At 43.4% G+C, this 19,228-nt stretch overlaps 1 protein-coding gene across 2 annotated transcripts in view; it reads left to right on the top strand.

The window, feature by feature from the left end:
* The window catches only part of PER2 (period circadian regulator 2), a 132,141-nt gene that overhangs the window by 97,288 nt on the left and 15,625 nt on the right, over positions 1-19,228 (top strand). The window contains exons 15-21 of one of the 2 annotated variants that reach the window (XM_073625862.1): positions 6,936-7,083; positions 8,536-8,645; positions 9,003-9,275; positions 9,603-9,815; positions 10,492-11,330; positions 11,432-11,606; positions 11,709-11,898. In XM_073625862.1, the coding sequence (XP_073481963.1) occupies positions 6,936-7,083; positions 8,536-8,645; positions 9,003-9,275; positions 9,603-9,815; positions 10,492-11,330; positions 11,432-11,606; positions 11,709-11,898 (1,948 nt within the window). Of the gene's footprint in view, positions 1-6,935; positions 7,084-8,535; positions 8,646-9,002; positions 9,276-9,602; positions 9,816-10,467; positions 11,331-11,431; positions 11,607-11,708; positions 11,899-19,228 lie in introns of both variants that reach the window. The other variant, XM_073625861.1, reaches the window with a different exon arrangement.

Genomic DNA, 19,228 nt, shown 5'->3' with positions numbered 1-19,228 from the left:
AGGAGGAATAGGATAGTCACTCAGCATCAGCATATGCAGTCTTCAAGGGATCTCGCATTCATAAAAAAATTAGTTACATCAGCATCAGGTGCTTGGTAGCTGGTGATCCAAGACTGATTCATTTTTGAAGGTGAGCCGATCAACCGAATCGGTGGACAGGCGCACTCTGTGATCGGTTACAAAGCCTCCAGCAGCACTGAATGTGCGTTCCGAAAGAACGCTGGATGCAGGACAGGCCAGTAGCTCAATTGCATACTGTGCAAGCTCTGGCCAGTGATCCATCCTCAAGACCCAGTAACCCAGAAGATTTTCAGTTGGAAAGGTCTCCATGTCTGATCTTGCCTCTAGGTATTCCTGCACCACGTAAATCAGACGCTGGCGATGGTTGCTGGAACCGATCAGACCTTGGGGCTGCGGACTAAAAAATTGTCTGAACGCATCGGTCAGACAGCCACCTTCTCTACCACTCCTTCTGTGAGTGACCGAAGCCTCAGCAACGCTTTGTCCAGGACCAGGAATTTGTAACCCCCTCCAGGTTCTGGAAACTCGTTGCACAAACCTGTCTGCAAGGCCTCCCGAAGATGTTTCATCCTCTGCGACGGCCGGATAAGTTCCGCAACCTTACCCTTGTAATGTGGATCCAGGAAAGTTGCCAGCCAGTACTGATTCCTCTCCTTGATACCACGAATCCGAGGGTCCTTTCGCAGGATCAGGGAGGCCATGCAGCATAGGTTTGCTGAGGCATTTGGTCCGGAGTCCTTTGGGTCACTAAGGACGACCTGATCCGCAGCCACGTACAAGTCCATGGGTTTTTGGGGACTGTAAACGATTTCTTGAAGACTGCTGCTGATGCTGAGTGCTAGGCTCCACCTCCATGCTGACACATTCCTCCTTCTCTTCCTGTGTGATCGGTGGGCCCGCAGGAACACTGTCTGGATAAAGGGGGCCCTGAGAGGTAAGGAAGTCCTCATCTTCCTCCCTCTGTTCTGCCTCAAGTGCCCTGTCCATTATTCCACACAGCGCGTGCTCCAACAGGTAGACAAGAGGGACAGTATCACTGACGCATGCACTGTCACTGCTCACCATCCTCGTGGCCTCCTTAAATGGTGACAGGACAGTGCATGCATCCTTGATCATGAGCCACTGGCGTGGCGAAAAAAAGCCGAGCTCCCCTGATCCTGTCCTGGTGCCATAGTTGCACAGGTACTCATTGATGGCCCTCTGCTGCGTGTGCAGCCTCTGCAACATGGCCAACGTTGAGTTCCATCTGGTGGGCATGTCACAGATTAGGCGGTTCTTGGGCAGGTTGTATTCCTTTTTGGAGGTCAGCCAGCCAAGCACTGGCATTATATGACCGGCGAAAATGCACACAGACTTTCCTGGCCTGCCTCGGGAGATCCTATAAGCCCGGGTACCTGCACAAGAACCGCTGCACCACCAAATTAAGGACGTGAGCCAAACAGGGTGCATGGGTGAAGTGTCCCTGTCGGAGTGCGGAGAGGAGGTTGGTGCCATTGTCGCAAACCACCATTCCTGCCTGAAGCTGGCGTGGCATCAACCACCTCTAAGCCTGCCCCTTCAGAGCTGACAGAATCTCTGCCCCAATGTGGCTCCTGTCCCCTAAGCACACCAGCTCAAACACCGCATGGCATCTTTTTGCCTGAGTGCTTGCGTAGCCCCTTGAACGCCTACGGAGCACCGCTGGTTCCGAGGACAAATCTATAGGGGAAGAGGCCATGGAGGAAGAAGAGGAGGAGGGGGTGGAGCAGAAAGGTGTGTCAGAATCACCACTAGTAGCATTTTGGAGGCGTGGTGGCGGAACAAGCTCCAACAATACTACACCCTGTCCTGCATCCTTCCCAGCTGCCAGCAGGTTTACCCAGTGCGCCGTGAAACATAGGTAATGTCCCCATCCATGCCTGCTGGACCATGAGTCAGTGGTAATATGCACCTTACCGCTGACCACCCTGTCCAGCGAGACCAAGACATTGTCTTCCACATGCCGGTAGAAAAAAAGTGGCGTTTGGGAACCTGCCACTGAGCTACCACACATTCCACAAATTCACGAAAGGGGACAGAGTCTACCAGCTGAAAGGCAGCAGTTGGAGTGCAAGCAATTTAACCAAGCTAGCATTCAGCCGCTGGGCATGTGGATGGCTGGGACTGAATTTCTTTCGCCGGTTTAGCAACTGGGGTAGGGAAATTTGGCTGCTACAATCGGACGTTGGTGTAGTGATAGCAGATTGCCCGCAAGTACTTGGCACACCTAATTCTACACCTTCATTCCTCTCAGTGCAGGTTTCTGAGAGAACTGAAGGTATAGTGGGGTTAGAGATCCCAGCTGATGAGGAGCAAGGGGAGGTCCGCCTTGTTCTTTGGTGTGGGTCTTTTAAGTACTCTTGCCAATGGACTGCATGGGAGTTCAACATATGTCTGGTCAAGCATGTGGTGCCCAAGCGGCTGCTGTTTTGGCCATGTTTGATACGCTTCAGACAACGGTGCGATCTGCTGCACATGTCTCAAAAAAGCCCACACCAAAGAACTTTTGGAAAAACAGTGCCCTGTACATGCGGAGCTCTGCGGTGTGATGCAGTCGGTTGGCTGGCCTTAAGCTTGCCCCTGGAGGGCATCCTGCCTCGTTGGAGATGTGCCTCCTCCTCTCTCCTATTAGGCACCCATATAGAGTCAGTGACCTCATCATCCCCTCCCTCCTCGTCACTGGAGCAAACCTGGCAGTATGCTGCAGCTGGGGGAACATGACTGCCAGTTTGTTGTCCTTCTTGGGCACCCCTTCTCTCTGGGCTCACATTACTGCCTTCCTCAATCTGGGTACCATCATCGGAGCCTTTAAAATGCTGCGCATCCTCCTGCAGCATGTACCCAACACTGATCGAACAGTTCGGGGGACTCCTCAGGACATGATGGTGGGGGCTAGGGAAGGAGTGAATAATGACATTGAGCCGATGGAAGAGGCCACTTTGGCAGCTGCATTGGCAGCCAAAGTACTTTGAGCCAGAGGATGAGGACATTTTGGTCATCCACTGTACCAACTCTTCTGCATGTTGTGGCTCAACACGGCCAGCTGCTGAAAAAAGGACAAGCGTGCCCCACGGCCACGTGCTGTGGCTGCACCGTGTCCATGACCAGCAATGTTGGCTGTAGACACAGCCTACTTGCCCTCTTTTAGTGCCCTGTGAGCGTCTGCCTCTTCTTGTTGGCCTTCCAGACATACTGTATTTGATGTATTTGAATAGGTACACCAGGAATGGTCTGCAGCGAGATCTAGCTGCACAGAATACAGTACTGAATATACTGCAGCTAACTGAATGAACTGCCTGCCTGTAGAATATTAGGAAAATAACAGGAACGGTCTGCAGCGAGATCTAGCTACACAGGATACAGTACTGAATATACTGCAGCTAACTGAATGAACTGCCTGCCAGTAGTATATTAGGAAGAGAACAACAGGAACGGTCTGCAGCGAGATCTAGGTGCACGGGATACTGTAAGAGGGGAGGGGTGCTGCGCTAACCTTAAAAATGCTGCAAATTTCCGTATGTGGTCAATTCATAGTGCTGACTACCCATAACACATAAAATCGCATAATAAATAAATCGCATAAATTGGTGTTGGCACTAAAAAACTATTAAAACTATTGAAATCGTGATAATCAGCATCACGTGTTAGTGAGAAGAAATATGTAAAGACATCTATATGTGAAAATCTATAAAATACATTAAATACATATAGAAAATAGGAATAAAAATCAGAAACGTGTCCTTATAGATTGTGCAAAATATATAGAGTGCCAGTGCTTTAAGGTGATCTGGATATCTCCATTCAGACAAATTAATCCAAAACGATATATAAGTAATGAATGATATAAATCAATATAGTAAAATATCCCAACAATGGTGATTTTAGAATACTGTGCTAGTCTGCAAAACAATAGTAAATAACATGCCAATAAGTGCAGTAAACTAAAGTGCCAGTGTAAAAGTCATTTAAGGTGCATAAACAGGTTCTTGGTGTTCCAATCAAACAACAGTGGGGTGTCTGGGATGCAATTCACTCTGTGTCTTTTTCGTGCATAAAACACTCATGTAAGTAGTGGCCCCTTACCTAGCGGTGCTAGGTCAACCGCAAAAAATGTAGCTAAACCGCCAGGTCCTGAGCCTCAATCGCGTCCCTATGTCCACGCTTGCTGGCGTTGGATAATCCTAATGGCAACTGGTTACAAGTGGCTATGGTCCTAGCTGGGGTCCTAGCTCAGCCTCCACATCTCAGGTGTATATATACAAGAATATGCAGGACAAAGGTACTTGATAGTGAAGTATGTTACAACCAGATAGCGCTTTATTTAAAATCTTAAGTAAATGTACTCACATAAAAACTGTGAAGAGAGAGCCTGTCTCCTACGAGCAGCGAGCTCGTTCTGTATCCAGCAATGTGAAAAAGCCTATTCCGTCCCTACGCGTGACGTCACCGATCACGTGCCTTCTTCATGGGATACTGTACTGAATATACTGCAGCTAACTGAATGAACTGCCTGTAATATATTAGGAACAGAACAACAGGAATGGTCTGCAGAGAGATCTAGCTAAATTGGATTATATATATATTAATGTTATAATGGAGCTACCTGAATCAACTGTCTGCTCAATCTATTTAAATGAAATTAAATGACTCTCTCTCTCTGAATGCCGGAACACACTACACATGGCCAACATGCAGGCGGCCTTATATAGTGTGGGGCGTGTACTTAATCCCCTGAGCCATAATTGGCCAAAGGCACCCTGCCTTTGGCCAGTTATGACTGTTTGCTTACGGCGCTGTGATTGGCCAAAGCATGCGGGTCATAGTGCATGCTTGGCCAATCATTAGCCAGCAAACCACTGCGATGACGCAGTACACTATGGGCCGTGACGCGCCGCTCGAACTTGGCGCGAACGACCCATAATGTTCGATCTTCGTTGAACGATCGAACAATCGATGTTCGAGTCGAACTCATGATCGACTCAAACCTCATCCCTAATGATCATCTGGCCCAAGTTCAATCAGGTAATGGCACAGTTTTGACTTACAGAAGTCATCGGGGGGCAACAGGAGTGTTGTGGCAGTGATGAAGGTAGATTCCATCAAGTCCTAGGTGGCATTTCACGTTCCATTAATCTGCACGGTGCACATTACTGGTTGCAGACCTTGCAGATAGATTTTCTCGGCACACAATGGCTGGACATGATCTTTCATTTGGAGGTGTTCCGGGACATACGTTTGCGCTTGGTGATGTTGTAGACTGTAGTTCTATTTGCTGTGAAATTCTATTTCTCAGGATCCATTGAAGGGATACTGCTTCTTCCCTTCTTTTTCTCTTTGAGCTACTTTCTACAACTCTGGTTTTGCGGTGTGTGTGTTTATAGCCTTAAGGGGGCTTGTCTAGTTTCTCTGTCCTGTAGGTGGCAGCATAATCCTAGACTGCTTATTGTAATCAAACTGTGTCCATCAATGGACTCCTGGACTAAGAATTTCAGGGCGAGTGCAAAAATCCTATTCATGAAAACTTGCTGGTATTCTACAGGTGTGCAGAATTATCATCTATGAAGTAGCACTAGTGAATTAGGCTAACAACATCTAACTCTACCTATTCATTACACAGTCTGGGTCAAGGGTTTGTCCTTGGGACTAGGATGCCCCAACTGCAGATAATGGTAATCTATTATCTTTTGCACCAGAAGCTATCATTTTAATGACTGATTACTTCTTTGCGCTTTTATTTACTTCCTGCATAAAAGATTATGGCTCTCTGGCCTAAGTTACTACCCTACCAATACAGATCCGGTGGAGTTCTGGTTCTTTAACCAATGTGTTGCCTTTAGCTGTTTCTATTGTTCATCTGTATTTAACCACTTACTGGGCACTTATACCCTCTTCCTGCCCAGGCCAATTTTCTGTTTTCAGCGCTCACACATTGAATCACAATTGCGCGGTCATGCAACACTGTACCCATATGACATTTTTATAATTTTTTTTTATATAAATAGAGCTTTCTTTTGGTAGTATTTGATCACCTCTGAGGTTTTTATTTTTTACTAAACCAACAAAACAAGACCGAAAATTAAAAAAAAAAAAAAAAATTTTTTTCAGAATTTGTGTACTGATGGGCGCTGATGACATTGACACTGATTTTCAGCACATTCGGGCACTAAGGTGACCGATGTCCCTCTAATAAAAGCTGGGGTTCTTTTATTTTTCCTACACGCTAACAGTGTAAAGGGAGATAAAAAACCCGATAACCTGCATCTGTTTCCATGATCAGCTGTCATTTGCTGACAGCTGATCACGTGGTAAAAGGCCTACTGTGATTGACCCTTTACCCGATCTATGATCATCCGAGTCTCACGCCCCAGGGGATACGCAAAAATGGGAAGACGTATAGACATCCTCCCGGCAAATTTAAGCCCGCGCTGTAGCTGTCTTTTGACTATAGCGTGGGCGGCAAGTGGTTAAAGAATAACTGCTAAACTTGCTTGCAATGGACAACACATCCACTTGTTTTGAATTCTATCTTTTTTGTAACTCAGGTGTAGTAGGCAGTGTCTGTTGTGCATAGTTTGGCACATATTCCAATTTTGATGTTCTACCAAAATAAAAATGCATAAACTGTGTCGGTGGATAACACTGCCTTTTTGTTTTATATTGCAATAGCAATTCAGTGTCTTGTAAAGTCAATTATAACTAAAGTATGATTTCTCTGGGAAAAATGGCCATCTCCGATTTGTAACTAGTGTACATGAAGTGTTTTTCTTCAATGTGTTAGTGTTTCTAGGAAGACCTGACAGGAGTATCAGAAGCTGTTAATGTAATTGCTACTGAGAATGTTGTGGCTACAAAGATTAATATACTGCCTACAATTAACTGCAGCATCTCACTAACAGGTGTCACAGATAAAGTTAACCGGTGCAGTAAAGATGTCAATAGCGAGGGCTCAGGAATGGCTGCCTGCCCTCTACAGAGTGACCCGCTACCAGCAAAACAGCCTCCGTACTCTTACCAGCAAATCAACTGCTTGGACAGTGTCATTAGGTGAGACTTAATCTGGGGCTTGAACAGCTTGGCAATTATTTCTATCACAGATGTTAAGCATCTCCTTAAAGAGAACTCTCAAAAAGCAGTCAAAATTTATATTTATATATAATATTTATAATATTTATATTTAGAATTTTCTACCAGTGCATACATATACAATGTAATTTTAGTCAATTACAGTATACCCTTTTTTTTATTGTTTGTTACATTGAACAAACCCAGACCTGGTCATCTAAAACTGATGTTTCAGTTAGAGGTGGAAACTGAAATACTTAAACACCTGTTGACTTTTGACATCAGTTGGGCCCCCTATGGCACTAATTTTTTTTTCCCTCCCATTCAAAGTTCTCAGTCCTCTTGAAACAGGATGTACAAAGTTCATACAGAGTACTTTGTGTTTCTCTCTGGCTTTGCACCATTTCACCAACGTCCTAACATTATACAATACATGTGAAAGTATTCACATTTGTATATCCTCTGTTGAGTTGCATGAGTCGTGCAGTGAAAATCGTGGTTTAGTAGCCCTTCACATATAAGTGAAAAGATCGTGCAAGTGTTTGTTAGGACATAATTATGTATAGAGACAGTCTAATTTTACAGAAGCATACATTTTTTATTTTTTTCCATATATGGGCTGAAAAAAAACTTTCCTACAACTGATAATTGCTTGAAAACGAACCTTAAAACTTTCTTTTTGTATTTATTTATTTTTTGCACAGCTTGTGTGAGTGCAAATATATCAAAATAGCATTGTTCCCTGATGTGTTTCTAACACTAAAGCAGCTCCAATTGCCTAAACCTATATCTACACCAGCAGACTTAACCCATATAACACTTACCAGTGCCCTCATAGTTCATTGAGAACTACAAGCAGTCAGCTGTAATGGATGGTGGTACTTGAAGGCATTCGTTCACAGGAAACTATACCACTGCGCTATTTTCAAATTATGACAGCGAATGTGAGGAGAAGATCCTCCACCGTTGTCACAGGGAGGGTGGTTGGAGGGGAGAAGAAGCAGCAGATGCTGGAACATGTTACATGTTCCACCCTAAAAACAGGTGGAACATGTAACAAGTTCTGAAGTGAACTTCTTTAAAATAAGTCTTAAAACACTATCCACAGAGGACCTTGAGCTAAAAACACAGCTGTTGATTTAGGGCTTGTAGTTTGATGGTTACGTGAAGTCTGATGAGTTTGTGTAGAAATAGGTTTAGGCAGTGGGGTGTGTTGGTGTGGGAACACATCGGGAAATACGCTATTTTGATAGGTTATGCACTAACCTTCCCTTTAAAAAAACATAACTGTTCATTTATTTTAAGTATATAATGAATATATAAAATGTATGTGTCGAGACGAACCAATTTGGCCAATGACAGATCAGGTTTCTGTTCAAATATAGGAGGAACTTTGTAATGTGTATTTTTTCATTTTTTTCCCTTGGTTCTTAGATACCTAGAAAGCTGCAGTGTTCTATCATCTGAAAAAAATAAACTTGTCTCACCTGGCAGCATAGCATCCTTTGCTTCTAACGACCATTTTCAAAAGCAAAACCAAAGAGGTAAGCTGGAAGATGAGCAGGTACCCGGACCTCAGCGTTTAGAAGTTTTATATGTTGCCTAGCCCACTTTATCTCTGTGGCATAATAGAAATGGCTTGGCATAATGTTCCAGTTTGTCTAATGTCGATATTGATGGCAATATGTTATTTCAGCTGATTTTTCCAATGTTTTATTGTTGGTTGAATCTTCTCTGTTTCAATCATAAAAACCAAAGCACAATGGATATCAGAGCTGAGGAGTGCACCATTTAATATTTCTGTCATTGTTTGTTTCTGTTCAAAAAAAAAAGTCAGTGATGGCACAAATATTGTCAGCATTGCCCCTCCCTGCCTGCTCCTAAATCTTCTCGTGTTTCAGATTCTACTGCAGGTCCTGTAGTTAACCCCAAAACTGGGGTGGCAAGCAATGCTTGCTGTCTGCAGTCATCGCTCCCTGGACCTGCCACCACTTGCAAGACTGTACCAGGTTCCTTACCACAGCCGCCCCTCACTTCCTTGCCTGTTTCTGGTGCTACCGTTACGCAACTTTCTATGGGTGCCAAGGCAGAGAGTGTGGCATCCTTAACCAGTCACTGCAGCTACAGCAGCACAATCGTACATGTGGGGGACAAGAAGCTGCATCCAGAGACAGGTACATTCTGTTTATAGAAGATCCATATTTATACTGTATATGTGCTTGTTACCATGATATTTTTTTCTAGTTCATGCATTCCTAAAGATGTACGATATGGCATTGTATTTCTAGCTATTTTGGAACCCCCCAAAAAATATACTTTTAAGTTACCCTCTACAATTCATATAGATCTGGTCCAATAAAAGTAAATTTGTAGTCACCTAAATATTTCATAGATTATATTTTGTAGTTATCTACATAGGGATAGCCATATTTGCTCTTTACATAGTCTTGTTCGGCCTGTTGCTCAGCTAACCCCATATGATGACTTTTTCCTGTTCTTAGAATTAGAGGATGGGCCATCACATTCTGAGGTTCTGCCACCTGCACCAGCTAGCACAGATAAAGAGCCGTATAAACAGCTTGGACTAACAAAGGAAGTGCTGGTGGCACACACACAGAAAGAAGAGAATGACTTCCTCAGTGGCTTCATGGATAGCAAGAAGCTGAGTGCCTTCCAGACTAGATGTAATAGTTACATGCATGACCGTCCAGGAGGTGAGTGCTGCCTATGTAAACGTGACCACAAAAAACCTTTTAAAACTGAAAGATACACGCATTACCTGCAACCTTTGGGCTGCATACAGCTTTACCATGGATCATTAAATAGCATTTACAAATGTAGTAAACCATTAATAACATATAAAGATTTTCAGATACACTGTGTAACCTAGAGTAGAGCCCTTTGTTCTCTGTGGTAAGTTTGCTTGGTTAGTGGTTTGAGAGAAGATGTACGCACATTTTTATGAGGGTGGTCAGCTCTTCAGCAGTATATGGGGGCTGGAGGACTGGAATGGGAGAACGAAAGACATGTACTCTGCTCAAACTACTCATTACACATTAAATATATATGTATACTGTTTTACCTGGAAAATATGTAATTTTGTTTGGTAGAGATATTTGAATATATAATTAACTAGTCTACACAGCCAGCCATATGACAACTGTATTACCTGGCTCAACCAGGTTTTTTTTTCCCCCACCTCTGCTTCCAGAATATATATTGCCCAATGAATCAACATAATTACCTGTGTCCAATGAGCATGACAGTTATTCAAGACCCAGCAGAGCTGAACAATCAAAATGGTTAATGAACAAATTCAAACTGTAGCAATATTTATGATTTTTTTTTTTTTTTTGTACTCAACAGTCTTGCGATCTCATGTCCCTCCAGGAAATGATACTGCCGTCCGGAGAAGTGGAAAGGCACGAAAGGCTAAAGTAAAACGCGTGCGACCAGAATCGTGGGACAGCAGCAGCTCTGGTGTCCCTCAAGCCCATCGCCCCCCTCTTCCCGGGCTTAATACTACAGCTTGGTCCCAGTCTGATACCTCACATGCCAGCTATCATCCCCTGCCGTATCCTATGTTGCCTGCTTATTCATTGCCTGTTTTTTCTCCTCCCCAAATCCCAGTGGCAAATGAAACCATTTATGGTGCCCCCTCCACCACTCTCCCTATGCAGCCTTTCCCTACTCCAATGCTTTCCCCCATGGTTGCTGTCGTCCTGCCTAATTGTATATATCCACCTGGAATGGCGCCCAGCGTCTTTCCTGGAACAGCACCTCAGCATCCATTCCCTGTGCAACCATCATTATATGCTGTACAACCAACAATGACTCCTTCAAATGCTATCTTCCCTGTTCCACCGCCTACTCTCCCTGTTCCACTGCCTACTTTCCCTGTTCCACCGCCAGTATGTCCACCTGCACTGCATGTTTTTCCTGTTCCTCCACCATCCTCAGTTCCTTTGTCTGCGCAGAGCCCTTGTTCTGTGCAGCCATTCTCACACCCAGTTCCTACAAACGAACCAAAGATGAGGGAAGGCTTCTCCTGCTCCTCCACTCCACGAGATCCTCAATCCCTTCCTCTGTTCCAGTCTCGGTGCAGCTCACCCCTACAACTAAACCTGTTGCAGCTGGAAGAGTCCCAGAAGAATGATCGGTCAGAGGGAGGAACGGGTGGTGCTGCGAACTGTACATTCATGCCACAGACCCATGAAGATCCTGAACTGGTACCTAATCCTTTTTATTTAGTCATTACCTGTTATAACAGATGTGTAATACAAAGCTGTATAATCTGTATCTCACTTATCAAATCCTTGCATGTATCCAGCAAGCAAGATCTCCTGCGGATGCTCACAACAGTGATGCATTGTCCATTGGCAGTGACTTGATGGATATATTGCTGCAGGAAGATGCTTTGTCTGCAATTTGTTCTGCCTCCTCTGTGGCATCAGAGTGTCTCACCTCTGGATCTAATGGAAATGGTACATCTGGGAGTCAAACAGGTGGGTTGATCACTACAGCAGGGTTACAGTTCTTCTCTTGTTGCAGCTCTTTTGGCATGCTTGTATATTTCCTTTGTAATAAATAACTAGTGTATGTCACAGGGAGCAGTCAGACAAGCCGCAGCAGCAAGTACTTTGGCAGTGTGGATTCCTCAGAGAACAATCAGAAAGGGAGAGGGTCGACACCATCAACTGGGGAGTCTGTTATGAAGTATGTCCTGCAAGACCCCATGTGGCTGCTAATGGCAAATGCAGATGAGAATGTCATGATGACTTACCAAATACCACAACGGTGAGTGTATGCAGATCTTTTGCAGTATTAATATTAAAATGAAGTTTGCCAACATTAATATTTAAACATTTGATGCAGTCACTGGATAGATTCTCGTAGTTCCGATTTGACTCCTGCAGTAAAATCTCCACACTTGCTTATTTGCTTCTCTGTCCTTTCAGAGCTAAAAAGTTCTCCTTCACCTTCTACATTCTCTGTAATGAGAGGAGATCCCTCTGCCAGGGCTCTGTCAGGTGCCTTTGAGAAAGCTATAGCATAAGTGGAACATTTATCCTGTTGGTTTCTGGTCAAGATACAAATACCAGTGTTAAGTGCACTGACCAGTTGCATGATTGAAACCAGGTCCTAAAAATGAGAAGAGTAAGAATCACTAATGGAACACAAGTTGACTGTTAACTCCTGTAGGGTCTCCCATTTATTATCCCTTTGTGATTGTGCTGCGTACATAACAAATTTGTAATCATGTATTCATTTTTGTGTACCCCAGTGTGTTTTCTGACTGAAGAGAAGAGCCTAAATGAGTAGGCATTGAACATTGCTGTCATTCAGGCTTATATGCTTCACGTTTTATCTTTATTAATGTAGTTTTCATTACTGCCCTGAGAAAAGACAGGTTTCCTCTACCTCATTCACCTTCAGTTTATATTTGTTTTTTTAGAAGACTGCTATACTGTAATGACTGTTATTTTTGGAGGGGAGACAGGTATTTTCTGGGCAGAGAGTGCTGGCTATCATGCATCTGAATTATCTGCTTCAATCTGAAGGTGAAAAAATTCTTCAGTTTCCTCATATACACACACACACGCACACACTCTTTCTGTAGACTGTAGAGGATAGTGGCAATGCAAAAGTGCACATTTTCTAGGGTCCTCAGCAGAGGTAAGTTGTAAGTAAAACGTAGTAGGTCATCTGTAGGTGTGCAACAGAGCAGCACAAAAGAGAGCTCTGATAGTGTTGTAATTAGAACAAAGTTATTATTGGGGTAAACGTGATTAGTTTAACTAAAGTGGAAATGCAGAGAGCTGTCACAGGCTGGTATACAGTCAGCGAATCACAGCTCTCATACAGGGAGTGAGAGGGCCTGTTCACACCACATGCAGTGCTTTATTTTTTTTCTGCATCAAAAAAGCATGGAAAGTAGTTTCTATGGGTTCCATTGGCATGGTTCACACCAGTGCAGTGCTTTTCATTTCCAAGAAAAAGCACAACATGGTGCTTTTCTCTTGCACAGAACTGTACTGGAAGTTGGTAAAACGCATAAAAAAAGTGTTAAAAACACGCTTGGAGAAAATCAGCTGGAATTGATCTGGTGGACATTTTTGTGGTGTGAACTGGCACTGAGTCATGGCCTTTTCCTTTTGGCAGGTGTCAGTGGTCCGAAGCTGTCCCCTGCGCAGAGATGCCACTCTGTGCTGGACTGAATGGAGACTGTGGCGTGTACCCGACTAAACCTCCTCACCACCAGGAAATGTTTTTTTTTGGGGGGGGGGGGGGGGGGAGATGACCTCCTCTCCCCCTCTCCTCTCCCCCTCTCCTCTCCCCTCCTCTCCCTCAGCCTAGCCTATAATTAGAGCTGCACGATTCTGGCCAAGATGAGAATCACAATTTTTTTGCTTAGAATAAAAAGATCACGATTCTCGCGATGTAAAATCTTTCAGATTATACGAAAAAAATTGGGCTAACTTTACTGTTTTTTTTTTTTTTTTTTTAATTCATTAAAGTAATTTTTTCAAAAAAAATTGCATTTGAAAGACCGCTGCAGAAATACAGTGTGACATAAAATATTGCAACAACCACTATTTTATTCTCTAGGGTCTCTACTAAAAAAAAAAAAATATATATATATATATATATATATATATATATATATATATATATATATATATATTTTTTTATTAATATAATGTTTGGGGGTTCTAAGTAATTTTCTAGCAAAAAAAAAAAAAAAGATTTTAACTTGAAACCAACAAATGTCAGAGAAAAGTGTTTAAAATTTCCTCACTTAGGTCCCTTTCACACCGTCGGACCGTTCAGGTCCGCCTGTCAGTTTTGTCTGACCTGAAAGGGCGCTCCATGTTAGTCTAAGGAGCGACGGATGTCAGCGATGACATGTCCGCTGACATCCGACCCGGTCTGATCCACTAAAATCAGACGGATGGCCCTACGTTCACATCCGTCCCTATCGGATCGAGTGACATCTGATGAAAATGGACATGCTGTCCGTTTTCATCCGATCTCTCCATAGCAAGCAGCGGCGCTCGACAAGCCCCTCCCCGCTTAGTGAGCAGAGAGGGACCTGTCATCCGCCGGCTCAACTGAGAGATCTCCGTTGAGCTGGCGGACTCCGTGGCATCGGATCTGCCTGGTGTGAATGAAGCCTTACACACAAGTCTAGTCCATTGACAAATGAATACAATGTTTAGACTTAGTTCCACTGCTAAAGACTGTTATGATTCTTGGCAGACTGCCCAGTTTTTCTCTTCCTTTCTTTTGACAACTGTGGCTTCAGAAGAGCAGAGAGAATTCTTTGCATAGCAAGAATCGTGAAACACTTTTATCAAGATCGCAACGGGGAAAAAAAATCGCAATAATGATTCTTGACGATTAATCGTGCAGCTCTAATTATAATTCGTTTTTTTGGTTTGCTGTGCATTTTTTATATATATATATTAGATACAGTCAGGTCCATAAATATTGGGACATCTACACAATGCTAATCTTTTTGGCTCTCTACACCACCACAATGGATTTGAAATGAACAAGATGTGCTTTAACTACAGACTTTCAGCTTTAATTTGAGGGTATTTACATCCAAATCAGGTGAACGGTAAAGGAATTACAACAGTTTGTATATGTGCCTCCCACTTTTCAAGGGACCAAAAGTAATGGGACAGATTAACAATCATCCATCAAACTTTCACTTTTTAATACTTGGTTGCAAATCCTTTGCAGTCAATTACAACCTGAAGTCTGGAACGCATAGACATCACCAGACGCTGGGTTTCATCCCTGGTGATGCTCTGCCAGGCCTCTACTGCAACTGTCTTCAGTTCCTGCTTGTTCTTGGGGCATTTTCCCTTCAGTTTTTGTCTTCAGCAAGTAAAATGCGTGCTCAATCGGATTCAGGTCAGGTGATTGACTTGGCCATTGCATAACATTCCACTTCTTTCCCTTTAAAAAGTCTTTGGTTGCTTTCGCAGTATGCTTCGGGTCATTGTCCATCTGCACTGTGAAGCGCCATCCAATGAGTTCTGAAGCATTTTGCTGAATATGAGCAGATAATATTGCCCGAAACACTTCAGAATTCATCCTGCTGCTTTTGTCAGCAGTCACATCATCAATAAATACAAGAGAACCAGTTCCATTGGCAGCCATACATGCCCACGCCATGACACTACCACCACCATGCTTCACTCATGAGGTGGTATGCTTTGGATCATGAGCAGTTCCTTTCCTTCTCCATACTCTTCTCTTCCCATCACTCTGGTACAAGTTGATTTTGGTCTCATCTGTCCATAGGATGTTGTTCCAGAACTGTGAAGGCTTTTTTTTAGATGTTTGGCAAACTCTAATCTGGCCTTCCTGTTTTTGAGGCTCACAAATGGTTTACATCTTGTGAACCCTCTGTATTTACTCTGGTGAAGTCTTCTCTTGATTGTTGACTGACACACATACACTTACCTCCTGGAGAGTGTTCTTGATCTGGCCAACTGTTGTGAAGGGTGTTTTCTTCACCAGGGAAAGAATTCTTCGGTCATCCACCACAGTTGTTTTCCGTGGCCGGGTCTTTTGGTGTTGCTGAGCTCACCGGTGCGTTCTTTCTTTTTAAGGATGTTCCAAACAATTGATTTTTGACACACCTAATGTTTTTGCTATCTCTCTAATGGGTTTGTTTTGTTTTTTCAGCCTAATGATGGCTCGCCTCACTGATAGTGACAGCTCTTTGGATCTCATATTGAGAGTTGACAGCAACAGATTCCAAATGCAAATAGCACATTTGAAATGAACTCTGGACCTTTTATCTGCTCCTTGTAAATGGGATAATGAGGGAATAACACACACCTGGCCATAGAACAGCTGAGCAGCCAATTGTCCCATTACTTTTGGTCCCTTAAAAAGTGTGAGGCACATATACAAACTGTTGTAATTCCTACACCGTTCACCTCATTTGGATGTAAATACCCTCAAATTAAAGCTGAAAGTCTGCAGTTAAAGCACATTTTGTTTATTTCATTTCAAATCCATTGTGGTGGTGTATAGAGCCAAAAAAATTAGAATTGTCGATGTCCCAATATTTATGGACCTGACTGTAGATGGATATATCTATCTCCTAGTGTATGAGGTAATTTTATCTCTTCCTACAATTGCCCACTATTTATTGCTGCATTGTTAGTTATTTTTTTATATATATGGCTATTATGTATCTTATTTGGTTATCAGATTTTTAAATATTTCCTTTGGTAAACATTGCTTCCAGTCTGTACCCGCAGCTTAGGTCTGGTAGGGTTAACCTTCCAGACACCTATTGCAATTTCCGATATTACAGGGCTAGCTAGGCTGAGGAAGGGAAGGTCCTTCCTGAAAGGAGTTTGTTCGTTCTGGTGATGAGTTAATTCAGGTACATGAATAGGTAAATGGGGTAATGGCGCTCCCTATAGTTGGTTGTAGTGGGCGTAAGTGAGTGTAAGCGTAAAGGCTAATTACATGGTAAAGGAGGGCCAATATGCTGGCTCCACAGCGGGGGGTCCCCCACCTAATTGCAGGTTTATATATATATATATATATATATATATATATATATATATATATATATATTATATACTAAGTGTGCTGTTGCATGTACAATCTTTCCCCAGTAAGTAGTTAATTATACTGATGAAAATAACACTAATATGTGTAAACAACCCAAAATTATGCACTCATCGTGTGTGGAATTGTACCATAAGTAGTATCCCTATGAGTACCGAAAAGTGACTCACATATGTATACACCTATCACCATACGTGCAAAAATTAGTGATACATAGGCAATACACCTCAGTGATTATAGTTCATAAAGTTATTCAAAATTACTTAATTAGTAGTCCATAATAAAAAACAAAATTAATTAATAGTCCATAATAAAGTAGTCTCCAACACAGTGAAAAGAATATTCAGAAACGTGACTTGAGTGCTCTCAGTATCCTGGTGACTCAGTGCTCCCCCTCAAGGGTCCCCACTCACCGGATCCAGTCACCCCTAAGGGCAATGCGCATATAGATATGGCCTCTACGATCTCCTTATCAGCGTGGTCACTGGGGTTCCCGGGGTAGTCTTCAGCATTCATAAGGAAGTGGAACTCGATCACTCCAAAAGGAAAAGATAGTGGACTCCCATAGTGTAGTAATTAAAATTTATTGCAACATAAAAGTCTTCCAGTAAAAAAACTACTACAGTCCAGCACCACTGGCTATAGTAATTCAGCAGCAAGGTACCAAAGAGAAAAAGAACCAAAAGGGTAACATACTCCAAGTTAGGTATAGCGAACACAGTGCTACCCCAAAATATATAAAATTATATATAGAACCGACAGCCTGTAGCGCAAGGCGGAAGAAAAATCGAGTGTTTGCACTCCACCTGCGCTCCACCGGCCTAGATTCAGGAAATGACGTAGCGTGCGTGGCGCCATCGTACGCGTTTCATCATAGACGTCCTCAGCGACGGTGCCCGCACGCCACGCACCACGTCATTTAATAGGGAAGCAGCCATAACAGTCCCGCCCCTTGTGTAGGAAGGCACCTATCATGGTGAGCTAAGGGCGGAACACAGCACCTACTAACTCCCGGAGTGTCCGCAATGGTTGAAATAATATGGGTCAAATTCGTGTACTGCGTCCGGCATCATGGCTGGTTTCCTATTAGTTTTAAACCAATCATACATATATGTGCATTGTGCAAACAGCATGAGCATTGACAATAATAACCCTATATTCAACTCTATATTCAACTTTACTCTTCATCCATACCCCCTGATATAAAAAAAAAATATACACAACTCGTATGGTGCTATTAATCTACAGCTCATATGGGGCTCCCCCTATAGACCATTTCTATTCTCCCTATTAGATGTACCGGCTCCAACACCCCAAAATTAGGGGTCGTGCCGGATTCTAAATCCACAATGTAGGCTCCTCAACCAGGGTTATTAAATCCTAAACATTATGTGTCCATGATTTAACAAAATCTCTATGGTTTGGAGAATATTGAATGGTACATAAGGTCCCACATATACTACATAAATGGTACATGAGGTCCCATATATATACTACATAGACCATACTATCTTATATGACTAGGGAGAAGGAGTTTAGCCTCAGTCCCACACTAGAGACCAAAGTATATAATATGCTGTGGGCAAATAATGGAAGTAGACACCTCAGCATCCCCTAAGTTGTTTCTAGTTAGTACACTGTCAGAGTTCTCTCTACGCTGTGCTTTCCAGATTTCACACAGCATTCACCTACTATGGCACCTATTGGGACTCCTAAGTAGTGTTAGATAATTCTATATAGTATGGATATTATATTTCCATATCTATCTATCTATCTATCTATCTATCTATCTATCTATCTATCTATCTATCTATCTCTGTAATAGAATTTCCCTTATCGTCTTTCAGGACAGCACTTGAGAGAGTGACTCCTCCCCTTGCAAACAGGAAACACCTCTTCCACCAAACTTTAAAAGGAGGCTCCTTTCCACACATTGTCAGTTTTTGTGTTTCCTCCGGAGGGAACACTTTGTGGGGAAGTCAGGGCTCTCAGGTTTCCTGTATTTTTCACCAAAATGCTGTTTTTACCTCATGAGAGCTGTTCCTCCCATTCCACAGCTGATGTTAGGTGCTGTTGGCTGGGCTCCCTCTCCCTCTTCATCTGGGCTCAGGGTGAGTCTGACTGTCGTGGGCTTTGCTCCTAGGCGGCGGCAAGACAGGCGGTGGCCGTTTACTGTGTTTTTTTTTTCTCAGGTCCACCGCCTGTTGCTTATTGCACTGCCGCCATCTTGGGGATGGCAGCGGGGCTCCATCCGCCGAAGTGAGGCATCCGGAAAGGGGGCGGCGCCCACGGAACAGGCGTGTGGCGTCATTTCCCCTGGAAATCGCAGAGGGAGAGGGGTGGAATGGGGCTGGTGCTTAGCGGTTCCGGACTGGCGCTATTGGAGTCCGGATCCGGCGTTTTAGCCACACAACACAGCAAGCGCTCCTCGATGGAATCGATGGCGGCAGCGAGTGGGACAGGCACAGGCACCAGCAAGGCCCAGGTAAGGGGCAGTTGTATACTGTCCTCCTTGTACTGT

This window comes from Aquarana catesbeiana, linkage group LG04 (assembly GCF_042186555.1).
Source record: "Aquarana catesbeiana isolate 2022-GZ linkage group LG04, ASM4218655v1, whole genome shotgun sequence".
In the NCBI taxonomy this organism is placed as follows: domain Eukaryota; kingdom Metazoa; phylum Chordata; class Amphibia; order Anura; family Ranidae; genus Aquarana; species Aquarana catesbeiana.
The sequence above is the reverse complement of the archived record's forward strand: the minus strand, read 5'-3'. Positions and strand labels throughout refer to the sequence as shown.